Here is a 13,427-nt window from a genome sequence, read left to right on the forward strand (position 1 = left end):
TTGCACCTGGGCCCCTGCATAGCTGTCGGTATCTCTAACCAACAGCCACAGCGATGGACAGAACTAGCCTCCAACACACTCATTCACTGACAGTCCTGTAAGGCATTGTGTATCGGAACAGGAAAGCAACATTAGGCATATGAATATGGGGATGACTCACACGGCATTTCAGTATTGTGCATAACACAGAATTAACTGCATATCTAGTGTGCTGTGTGGATGCTCTTGCTGCCATGATATGCCAAAAGCTTGTCCCTCACACCCAGTGACAGGTCCTGTAAGCAAATAAGTAAACACTAAATCAGAATGCAGGCATTGTGTATTGGAACAGGAAAGTAACAGAGCATATATGAATTTATAGATGTCTCACAAGGCATTTCAGTATAGTGCACAATACATAACTAATCTCATACCTGGTGTGCTGTGTGGAAGCTCCTGCTACCTTTGTATGCCAAAAGCTTACCCTTCACGCTCAGTGACAGGCCTTGTAAGTAAACAAACATTAAAACAGACAGGAAGACAAGATGTCCGGCGAGTGAGATCACAGGTGTTTTCTTCGTCCACTAAAAGAACTTATTTGAGAGGAAATAGTGTCAAATTTAAATTTCCTTCATTTTGTATATTTGCTGTAGTGTCCATTCTTGTCACACAACTGAATATTTGCGTCCCCATAGAGCCTATTCTTGGAAAAAAAAAAAAAAAAAAAAAAAGAAAAAAGAAAACTTAGTGTAATCTGAAGTCCCGATAATTGCGACTTAACGCAAAATTTTACGTGCCAAAACACAAAAAATTCCATTCAAGTTTTCTTGATAGTGCAAAATTTGTTTAAGAAAGACAGCTACTAGTTTCATCAGTGTCTATTGTCACAATAAAAGTATAATGAAAAGTTTTTAAATTGTATTTAACACATTTCATATTGTTTACTAGTTATAGGTGATCTAGGCATAAATTTTTGGAGTTATAAACATTTAAAACTTGACCAAACACTAAAGTAAATTCTCTAAAAGCAAAGTAATTACTAATACATTCTTTTGTCATTGTATCTCTAAATCAGTAGAAAAACAACAATGGCATGTAAGACCTTGGTGTTTTTGTTTACATATAGCCAATCTCGTGTCCTTGACAAATTTAAAACTTAATTATTCTTTCGAAACTGATCATGAATGAGAAATGTGGAAGATGTTATAGCGTAGTGAGTAGAGGAATTTGTTGCTAATCTTGTAGGAAATATTTTCACTGAGAGAGGGAGAGGTGGGGGGAGATGTAGTGGGGAGAATGTTGGGAGAACAGAAGAGACTCTCTCCTGGAACTGCAGAGTACGCAAGGAACATTTTGATTGGGGTACAGGAAAGGAAAATCTGTGCCCTTGAGGCACAGTTGAAGGAAGCAAGGAATGAACTGATAAGGATCAAGAGAGATAGGGAGGAGGAGGGTGGTTGCGAACTGGCAGCTTGTAGGAGGATAGGAAGAAGAACATGATCTGATAGTTTTATCATCAACCCCAAAAACATGTGTCTACCACTGCCAGAGCCTCTGGTAGAAAGAGGAGCAAGAAATGTGCAGCACACTTCAACTGAGGCCAAGAAGCTTAGAAATACACAAAATGTTAGGAAGAAGAAAGTGCTGCTGCTAGGTAGTAGCCATGGGTGAGTTGTAGGCCCCGAGTTACAGGAAAGTTTAGGGGCAGCATACCAGGCCACCAGTATCTTCCAGTCAAATGCAAGGCTAAGTCATGTGATAGAGGACTTAGGGTCTTTATGTAAGGACTTTACAAAAGAAGACCGTGTAGTGATAGTGGGTGGGGCATATGACATAGGTGGTGGCCTGGGTAAGATAGCTTCCCTGACTCATGGCACCAATGTACACTTTGTTGAGCTGTTCTGGTGTCACGATTGGCCACACCTTGATGGAGATGTGAGGTGAATCAATGTGGGGTTAGGGATTGCTCTGAGGGTAGCCAACTTTGCTCACGTTTCTCTGGTGCCCGTCGGGACTATCGACAGATGGGGTTTCACTAGGCGTGGCCTATACCTAAACAGGACTGGCAAGGGAAGATGGGTACAGCTCATTCGTGAAAGTATTGGGGTTGGATTTCGGGCCACACATGGTCAAATACCTGTTGTCATCAGTATGAGAAGTAGGTCTTTTTAGGATAAATCCAGACAACAGGTTCCCCTTCCTAAAGAGTATCTCCAGCAGTTTGAATTAACAGGGCTTGATATCACCAAGATATTAATAATTTTGTGTGTGTATAGATCTCCCAGTGACGGTGTGGACACTGTTTTTCAATAAATTAATAGAATTTCGAAATAAAGTCTCAAGTACAAAACTCGGCACAATTCTGTGTGGGGACATTAAAATAAACATGAATATCATAAATGAATCCAGCAGCACCCTCATAAATATACTTAAAAGTTTTGGCCTGTCCCTATTGGTCAATAGTGCAACAAGGGTTACTACAATGACTTCATCAGTAATTGACCATGTGACCACAAATATGGACAGGGAAAAATGTGATGTAACTGTAAAAGATCTCGGATTATCAGACCATCTCTGTCAAATAACAACAGTAAAATGAGACATCAAATCATTCCCTAAACTACAAGCCTACAAACGACATCCATCAGAAATGAAAATAAAAGATTTTTCAAAGGAATTAGCAAAACAATGCTGGGATGAAGTGTATAAGGAAACCAATGTGAACAAGAATCCACATTATTTAAATTGAACTTTGAAAAGGCATTTCCAAAAGTATGCATGTCTGTATCAACGTCACACAAAAGTAGATAAATAACAGCAGGTATTAAGAAGTCCTTCCAAACACTTAAATACCACACTTCCACGAAAACGAGTCACAATGATCCAGAATTCTTAAATTTCTATCATAGATACAGAAAGATCTATAGGAAGGTGCTGATAGCTGCAAAAAAGTCATTTAATGACACAGTAATATATAATGCAGGGAATAAAAGCAAAGCAGTCTGGGATATTATAAAAATGGGAATGGGGAGAGGCAAAGAAACACAGAATAACATACTGCTAAGGGAGGAGGATAAGGTAATAAATAAGCCACAACACTAATCAAACTATGTTTATGAGCATTTTTCAAGTATGGCAGGGAAGGTACAACAAATCCCCCAAAACAAATATAACCCCTGTAAATAATGTTGCACTAAATACAATGATGTTACTTCAAATCACAGATAATGAAGCCAGTAAAACTGTTCAAAAACTAAAAAATAAAAGGTCAGTAGGCTTAAATGAAGTACCAATGTGGGTACTAAAACAATGCATAGAGGTTATACAAGGTCCCTTAACACACATAATAAATGAATCCTTTATATCAGGGACATTTCCAGTGCAGTTAAAACAGGCAAGGGTTGTGCCTTTGGTTAAGAAAGGTAAAGCGGAAGATGCAGAAAATTACCAGCTGATTTTTCTGCTGTCACCATCCTCAAAAATAATAGAAGCAATTATGAAAAATAGATTAATGAATTACCTGAATAAATACAATCTTTTAAGTGAATCAAAGTTTTGTTTGTGATGTGGAAAAAATACGGAGTCAGCTGTGGTAGAATGCACAAAAGTTTTACTTGATGCTCTTGATAAAGAAGAGTCTGTCAGAGGGTTCCTTTATGATCTTTCTAAGTCCTTTGATAGTCAACCACAAGATTCTATTAAATAAATTAGAAGCATTAGGAATAAGAGTGGTAGCTAAGGCCTGGTTCTGATCATACCTAGCAGATAGGGTACAAAAATAGTGATAACACATACTTCAAATAGATCTAAACATTTAATAAAACACTTACCAGAACAAACCTAAGGACATCAGACACATCCATGCCTGAGGCAGGATTCGAACCTGCGACCGTAGCAGTCGTGCGGTTCCGAACTGAAGTGCCTAGAACCGCTCAGCCACCACGGCCGGCCAAAAATACATCAATATGGGGTTTCCGCAAGGTATCAAATTAGGACCAATACTATTCCTGATATACATCAATGACTTTCCCAGTAGTGTTCCCCATGGTGAAAAAATTCTCTTTGCTGATGACAGGAATATTATAGTCACTGAGAAAACAAGAGAACTCCGTTCAGAGAATGCAAATGAAACTCTCAAGGAAGTCTTCAACTGATTGATTTTTATTGTTGTAGAGACCTCAGAGATCATCTGAGGCATTACAAAAGTCAATATTACACAGTATAAATGTTACACAAATACTTACAAAAACAAGAAAAATATTACACAATATAAATATTACACAAATAATTATGGTACCTACACACAAAAACAAAACAGAGAACTTCTGGTACAGATTGATATTGCATAGTAAATTTAGCCAATTACAGACTTACTCATATATAGAGGCATATAAAAACTGATCACGAAGTGTACTCATACCATATTCTTTGCCTCCCTTAAAAATTCGTCAGTTTCATAAATGCAGAGCTCAAGAAGAAATGCTTTTTTAATTGGAAGATCCCTGATATGTTGGGGTATGGCATTAAAAAATTTTATGGACTTGTATAAGAAGCATTTTTGTGTTTTTTATAGTTAAATCAGAAAGAAACTAGGTCCTGCTTGTTTCTTGTGTTATAATTAAGTCGCATGTCATACTGTTGATAATTCGGATGGTTTTCCTTAATATGCATTACACACTGTAATTTAAATATTGACGGCAGGGTCATAATCTGTAATTTTTTAAAGCTTGGCCTACAGTGAGCTCTGGGTGCCAAGCTACATATATCTCATTGCCTTCTTTTGTAGTTTGAAGACATTAGCTACCTTGCTCTGATGTCCCCACAGTATTGTACCATAGGAAATGTGACTTTGTATTAAAGCAAAATAAACCACTTTAAGTACTGGCATGTTTAGACAAAGACACAGCTTCCTTAGAGCAAATATTCCTTTGCTAATGCTGCTTCCCACTTTTTCTATATGGCTACCCCATGATAATTTTCAATCAATTGAGAGTCCAAGGAAATTAACAGCATTTAAGCTCTGCTCAAGTTCAGTGTTATTATTCCACGATACATACAGGTCTTGCATATTCTTTTTTTTTTTTTTTTTTTTTTTTTTTTTTTTTTTTCGGTTGACACGAAGGGAATTAGCTTTACACCAATTTTCAACTTAGACAGTGCACTGGTTTGCTTCATATTTCACCTTCTGTGCTGTTTCTGCAGTTACACAGACTGCAAGATCATCTGCAAATAAGTACGTCCTAGTTGACGGCCCAACTATGTTACATGGTAAGTCATTTATATAAATAATAAATAGTTTTGGGCCAAGTACAGAACATGCCCACAGGTAAGTAATCTGATTCTGCACCATTAAAAACACCTTCTGCACTCTATTACTTAGATAAGATTTTATCAATTCCAGAGCACTTCCTGTAAAGCCATAGAATTGCAGTTTGTTCAATAAGATTTCATGAGACACAGTGTCGATAGCTTTGATAAATCAGAGTTTATTCTGAACCACTAGCTTGCTTTCTGGTTGCTTCACACACTGTGTTAAAAGTGATAAGGCAGATTTAACAGTTCCTAACCCTGATCTGAAGCCAAATCGACTATCAGTGAAGATTTTGTTTTCTTCAAAGTATTTTACTATTTGATTATTTAATATAGCTTCTATCACTTTAGACAAGATTGGCACAATTGAAACAGGCCTAAAATTATCACAACTTGAGAGGCTGCCTTTTTTGTGTATTGGAGTGACTTTAACAAACTTCAGTGCCTTTGGGAACTGTGCCTCCAAAATACATGTATTTACTACATGTTTTATCACTTCTGGCAGTTCAACTGAATCACACTTTAACATGGCTGAACTTAAACTGTTCATTTTCCTCAGTATATTAATAACATCCTGTACCTTGACCAGTTAAAAGCTAAATGTACTTTCAGGATTTGTGATGTTTCTCAGGTAGTATTTATGGTCAGTGGCTATATTGGAAGTGCCAATCACCTTTGTTATTTCTTGCACCTTCTCAGTGAAGAATGTATTTAACTGTGCGGCATTCAGATTACTGCCTTCAGCCTGTGAAGTCATTTTCCTGTTGCGCTGACTGTTGATGATATTCCACATTCCACATTGCGAGTGTCTTATTTTCAGATGTTAGTATTATATCTTCATTTTTTTTACACCTAGCTTCCTTTAAGGCCTGTCTTAATCTTTACTTTTTCACTGTGAGGATGTCTTTAAATACTTGAGAACATGTACTTCTATACCAGTCATAATATTGATCACACTCCTTCTTGATCTTCAACACCTTTTCATCCTTGACCTTATTTACTCTTAGTGCCTTTTTATTATTTAGTAAGTTAATGGGAAAGGAGATCTTAGCATACACAGAAAGAGTAGATATGAGTTCTTCCACCTTTCTATTGCATGTTCTTGATAAATCTGCAACCAATTACTTTTATCAATATGAGACTTAAACACATTTAGATTATCATAATTGACCACATATACTTTCTTTCCTGCCATGTGCACTGAGTCAGTGTTACAATTTGTTATATCTGTTCTAAGAAGTAGTGGCCAGTGGTCTGATACACAGGTCTTAATTACCTCTGACTTGAGATGCATTAACTCTTTTGATACAAATGTCAATACAGGTACCAGTACCTTTATAATGTGGCCTTGTTATTTAGTGGTTGTAATATAAAGACCAAAAGAATTTAATAAATTATTTACATATGAGTTATAGATAGTGGACAACTGAAAATTCAAAATGAAATCTCCACAGATTAGTATCCTACACTTATACTTACAGACTCACATAAAGACACTAACTTGTTAACAAAATCGTTTGTTGAATTGCCTCCAGTCTCAGTTGAGTAGAAAGCTACAACCATTAAATTTAAATCTGTTAACCTAACGGCTGCAATTTCACATAACATTTCTAGAGATAATGCTTTAACTTTTGCTATTGGTTCATATTTAATCCCCTTTTTTAGAAATTTAACACACCCACCATGATTTTTATTAGTTCTACAATATTTGTCAACTAGGGTGTAGCCCTCAGGGCAGTACAGATCTATTTCATCATGCTTCAACCAGTGTTCTACAAGACAGACTACATCTAAGTGAGAAGTCTCTGTAACATCTTCCAATACTTCCAACTTATTAGATAAACACTGTACATTCCCGTGAAGGATGTTAAAATTGTCTGATCTGTGCCTTGGTCAATAAGCGACAAAGTGACATTTAACATAACGAAAATTAATGCCATGAATTTCAGTTTGAAGAGGGAAAATGACAATGTTAAATTAAATGTAGATTTCACCTCTATAGACTGTCTAACAAATGAAAAATTTCTAGGAATGAATATTGATTCTCAGTTGAAGTGATCAGAACATACAAAGATACTTGAAAACAAAATGTCATCAGCATTTTATGCCCTTAGAATCCCATCATCAGTGTATCCCATCATCAGTGTATAACATGCCAAGTCTTCTAGTTACATACTATTCATATGTACAGTCAGTTATTAGCTGTGGCATTCTGTTTTGAGGAAAAAATGCACAAAATATGAACACAATTTTTGAACTTCAGAAAAGAGCCATAAGAATGATAACCAAAAATAGTAGTTGAGCTCATTGCAAAGATCTGTTCTAAACACTGTGGATTCTAACTGCACCATGTGAACATCTTTACCTCAGTTGTACATATCAAAAATAACATTGGTAATTACTGCACAAACCTTTCTGTCCATGACGATGGAACAGCAAGACTCAAGTTGCATTTACCAAGAAAATATAAACATAAAGCACAAAATTGAATTCAATTAAACTTAAATCAAAATGCAGTCATTCTGAATTGGAACAGAAAAGTGACACTGAGGAAATTTTAATTTCGTAGACGTATCACAAGGCATTTCAGTTTTGTGCATAACACAGAATTAATCTCATACCTAGTGGGCTGTGTGGAAGCTCTTGCTGCCATGGTATGCCAAAAGCTTCCCCTCTCACTCAGTACTGTTGGACATAAATGAATATAGGGATAACTCACAAGGCATTTCAGTAATTTGTGTAACACAGAATAAATCACATAGCTGGTGTGCTGTGAGAAAACATTACCTGCTATGGAATGCCAAAAGCTTTCACCTTACACTGTCACAGGCACTGTAAGTAAACAATCATTAAATCAGAATGCAGGCATTGTGCATTGCAACAGAAAAGTAATATTGAGCATATTCAAATTTATAGAGGTCTCACAAGGGATTTCAGTATTGTGCATAACACAAAATCAGTGACATACCTGGTCTGCTGAGTAGAAGCTCTTGCTGCCATGATATGTGAAAAGCTTGCCACTCTTACTCAGTGACAGGCACTGTGAGTAAGCAATTAAACATTAAATCAAAATACAGGCATTGTGCATTGGCACAGAAAAGTAACATTGAGTGTATTTAAATTCATTTATGTCTTGCAAGGAATTTCACTACTGTGCATAAGACAGAAATAATCGCATACCTGGTGTGCTGTGTGGAAGCTGTTGCTGCCATTGATTTGAGTTGTTTTTCAACACCTAAAATATATACTTTTGTCACTCATACTAACAGCTGCTCTGTTTTCAAATTCTGGAATATTTACTTCATCTTCTTTTGTGAAGGAATGACAGAAAACTGTATTTAATAACTCCGCTTTAGTGGCACCATCATTGGTAACATTTCCATCGATATCACGCAGTGACAGTATTGTCTGATTTTTGCCACTGGTGTAATTTACAGATGACCATAATCTCTTTGGGTTTGCTACTATATTTTGAGACAATGTTTCATTGTGGAAACTATTAAAAGCATCTCACAATGACGTCCACACTAAAGTTTGGGCTTCTGTGAAACTTAGCCAGTCTTGGGGATTTTGCATTCTTCTGAATTTGGCATGTTTTATTCATTGCTTCTGCAACAGTGTTCTGACATGATTTGTCTACCACAGTGGATCAGTCCCATCCCTTATTAACTTATGTGGTATGAATCAATCTATTGCTGTTGATACTGTATCTTTGAATTTGAGCCATATCTGGCCTACCCTTACATAATTAGCTTGGAAGAATTTCAAGAATTTTATTCACCATAGATCATTTTACAATGATGTTGGCTTCGTCATACAAGATGTACTAGTACATACAGAATAACAAAATAAACTTCTGTCAATACATTATAAATACATTTGAAGCATGGCAGTGTACCAAATTACAAAGGATAGCTTTTAAAAGCTAAAGCAACAAGCTATCTTATAATCTAATATAATAAGGTATTTTATTGTTCATAGTATAATCTTTGTAATTACACACGATTAACCACAGCACAAAATAACATGTTTAACTACAGACAACTTTTAAATGCTTATATTCTCCTCAGGCATTTCAAAGAATTCTTTAATGTCATAGAATGGATGATCTGACAGCCAGCTGTACCACTTAATTTTAAAAGAATTTGTATCCATAGACTGAACATGAATTGGCAGTTTATTGAACATTTTGAGTGGGTTAACTTTGTGGGAATTTCCTGTTCTCGCTAATATGTGGCACGGTATGTCTAAATTACCGTTCGCCCTGGTGTTGTGTTCGTGTATTTCCTTTCTGGCAATAAATTCTGAAATATTATTTTTAATATAGAGTACAGACACACAGATGTATAAATTTATAATTGTAAGTATGCTGAGTCTGGAGAAAAGAGGACGACAGTGCTCCCTATGACCTCTTTTACATATTATATGTATGACTTTTTTTTGTAATTTCAATACGTTTTGATGTGAGGGGAGTGCCCCCATATAATAAGACCATATGAAATATGTGACTGGAATAGCCCAAAGTATGTCACCCTGAGGTACTCCAAGCTCACTACCTCCCTTAGTTTCAAGAGAAGGTATGCCACCCGAGATACTTTTTCACATACATGATTGACATGTTCCTCCCAATATAGTTTTGAGTCAATGTGAATACCGAAGAGTTTTACCAACTTATTGCCTACTTCATTTGATGTTCCCATTAAAAGTTATTGCGTTTTGTCAGGGTTGCATAGGAGCTTATTGGCTGCAAACCAGTCCAGGTCCTTATCTAGTGTTTCTTTTGTTGGGTTATTCAGATCTGAAATGTTCTGATGTGTGGTAAGTAGTGTTGTATCGTCAGCATAACACACAACAGGGTGAGCTATATTTTTAGGTAAATCATTAATAGCGACAATGAAGAAGAAGGGTCCAAGGATAGACCCTTGTGGTACACCTGTGCTGATTTCCATGATCAAAGAATTTAAATTTCTGACTGAAACGAATTGTTTTCGGTTACTTCAATAAGAATTTATCACAGATAAAGTGCTCCCTCTCACCCCATAAAACTCTAGTTTCCCCAGTAGTATGTCAACAGGAATGCAATCGAAAGCTTTGCTTAAATCACATAATACCAGTGATACCATGTTATTATTTTCAAAAGCTGTTTAGGTTTGGTTAATGATTTCCAAGATGGCCCATATTGTGTTCTTCCCCTTTCGAAAGCCAAACTGATTGTTACATAGGATATTGTGTTTTTCAAAGAAGTTTCTTATTTGTGTATCAGCCCCTCAAATACCTTTGAGAATATTGGAACAATGGAGACTGGTCTGTAGCTTTGGGGGAGGTGTTTGTCTCCTTTTTTAAAAACTGGGACAACTTTTGATACCTTGAGTGCATCCGGAAAAACTCCAAATTCTACACATTTATTAAAAATATAAGCTAATGGTTTGGCTATTGAGTGTATTGTCTTTATAATTATATTATTTGATAACCAATAACAGTCAATACTTTTAGAACCTGAAAATTTGGATACAGCTTTTATAACATCAGCAGGTGTGACAGCCCTCCATTGAAATGCCAGGTTAACAGGCAGTGGTGTTCCAACAAGGTTCATTGCAGATGAATTTGTTGCTTTGATACTGTTACTTATTTCTTTAACTGAGTTTAAAAAGTACTCGTTTAATTCTTCAGGATCAAGCAGAGCTGTTTCTGTGCGTTTCGGTGTATTCTCTTGTTTTATTATTTGCCAGGCTGCCTTGCATTTATTGGGAGCTCTTTCTATATAGTTCTCCACTGCTTGCTTTTTTGCCAGAAGTAGTTTAGCTTTATAGTATTTTTTGCATTTCAGATATGACCTATGAATGTTCACACTCAGTTCTGCCCCTTGTTCAGAGGCTTGTTTATGCATCTGGTACAGCATATGCAAGTTTCCTCTAATTTCTACTAGCTCTTGTGTGAACCAGTTCAGACTTTTCTTTTTTATTTCATTTGGATATCTAATTTTTTTTACTGGTGTGCAAGAATACCATAAATCTGTGTACTTTTTAAAGAAGTTACCAAAGCTAATTTCCGCTTCCCTTTTTCCAGATAGACAATTATATATAAAGTCCCAATCTGCACTTCCTAATCTATCAACGAACATATTTATGTACTCTTCCTTCTGTCTTCGTACCACTACTACTTTAGATTCTTCAGTTTTAACTGGCTGCCTCTTACAGAGGGTAAGTAGTAGTGGCTCATGATCTGCAAGTCCACTTCCTGCACGTCTAACTGTAAAATCCTCCCTATGGAAATTAACAATAATATTGTCTATATAGGCATTCTTACGTGTGGCACAGTTATTTGTACAATAGAGGTCTAATGATCTTAGCATATTCAAAAATGTCCTAGCAACTGGTCTCTGTGTGTTTACCATTTGTATGTTGAAATCACCACATATAGCAATTCTCGTTTTACTCTTCAATATTTTTTTAATTATTAATTCACATTTTTCAATAAACAAATTTACATCACCATCTGGCGACCTATATAGACTAACTACCACTATATTTTCATTCATTAGTTTTACACAACTAAACTCCCCATCTAGCTCTGAGGAGTATATAGATACATCAATTCTGGAAAACATTATTCCTTCTTTGACAAAAATTCCCACCCCACCATTCTTTATCTGTTTTCTACATATCATGTCTCACACAACAAACACTTGGGGAATGAACATATTTACTTGTTCTTGTGTTAACCAGTGCTCAGATACACATATAACATCTACATGCTCAGTGTTACATAAATGTTCTAATTCTAAAATTTTATTTCTAATGCAACATATGTTAACTTGTAGAAAAGTAAGTAGTTGTCTCTGTCTGTATTCCTCTGAGAGCAATTTGACTTTATATTTGAAGTTGTAGGTTCCATTAATGTCTTTAATCTTGATGCACTGTGATCATGTGTGTTATGATAGTCACATACCTGTTCATCCACTTGATGACTCACTTTAACTGCTTTCGTCTGTGAAACCACTGCTGATCCCACCAAAAATCCTGGTCCCTCGGTTGTGGTTTCTTTTTTCGGGTTGACTGTCGTACTCCACGTGTTGGTATTCTCATCCCTTGAGCTTGATTTACTGTTATTCTTTTTGAAGTAGGTCTCTCTTCTTATATGGTGCCTTCTTTCCTGCCACCTTATTTGCTGCTTCTTCAAACTTTTGCACTGTCCTCTTGGGTAAGTTTATTGCTTGAGTAATTGTCCTCTTCCCAAAAACAGAGTTCACTTTTAAGGATTCTGTTGTTATTTGTGCTCGAGTTGTGTCAATAACAATTCTCACTGATTCTTTATCTGGGACTTCAGTATCCTTCCATTTAAGTTCTATTGCTGTTTTGTACACTTTCCTGTTTGTTTCCACTGATTCATAAATCCTTGTGGCAATTAGTTCTTTACCAGTTGCATTAAGGTGTTGTCCATGTGCTGTATAAAGCTCCTTGTTACTAGGAGGATCAATAAAACAACTGTTATGGAAGCAGATTGAATTTCTTGGTTTACACAAGACCATTCAGGCAGGTCATGTCTATGTGGTACACCAACTAAAATCACTTTTGTATTTGTATTTTGTAATGCTGACAAATTGCCAACTTGGTTTCATTCTTTGCTACATCGTTAGCCCCTGCGCAGATAACTGCAAAATCTTCACTTCTCAACTTATGGAGGTCATTGCATTTTTTTAGTATTACACTAGTGGGGGCACCTGGTATCACCTTCCCTTCAACATCATATTTATTTGAAGCTAAGTTTAAAATGTTTCTTGCACAGTCTCTGCCATGGCTATCTGAGGCAACGAATATTTTGGGTCTCCTATTCACTGACTGACTCTCAGGAGCAAAGGTTTGCATTTTCATTGCTGCACCCATAGATTGATTTCCTTTTTGAACTGCGTTCTGTGTTGTGGTATGCACACTGTGTTGTGAATCGTGATTTATATTGGGTGCATCAAATCTGTAGTTTTTGCACATTTCTATCTTGCCTGATTCTCGCTTCTGTAGTTCGTTTGTTAGCAAACATATAATTGTTTTCGAATACTTAAGTTCCTTTCTTACTATTCTGAGTTCATTCTGTAACTTTTCGCACACACGTTTTTAACGGGTCTGTTTTGATTTCGTCCATAT

At 36.2% G+C, this 13,427-nt stretch overlaps 1 protein-coding gene across 1 annotated transcript in view; it reads right to left on the reverse strand.

Annotated features, from left to right (window-relative positions):
- Positions 1–203: 203 nt before the first annotated feature.
- LOC124771316 overlaps positions 204–13,427 on the reverse strand; it is a 140,013-nt gene continuing 126,789 nt past the window's right edge. The window contains exons 7-8 of the mRNA XM_047249322.1: positions 8,258–8,329; positions 204–275 (exon numbers count right to left, since the gene is read on the reverse strand). Of these exons, the coding sequence (XP_047105278.1) occupies positions 204–275; positions 8,258–8,329 (144 nt within the window). The remainder of the gene's footprint in view (positions 276–8,257; positions 8,330–13,427) is intronic.

Source organism: Schistocerca piceifrons, unplaced genomic scaffold (assembly GCF_021461385.2).
Source record: "Schistocerca piceifrons isolate TAMUIC-IGC-003096 unplaced genomic scaffold, iqSchPice1.1 HiC_scaffold_936, whole genome shotgun sequence".
Lineage (NCBI taxonomy): Eukaryota > Metazoa > Arthropoda > Insecta > Orthoptera > Acrididae > Schistocerca > Schistocerca piceifrons.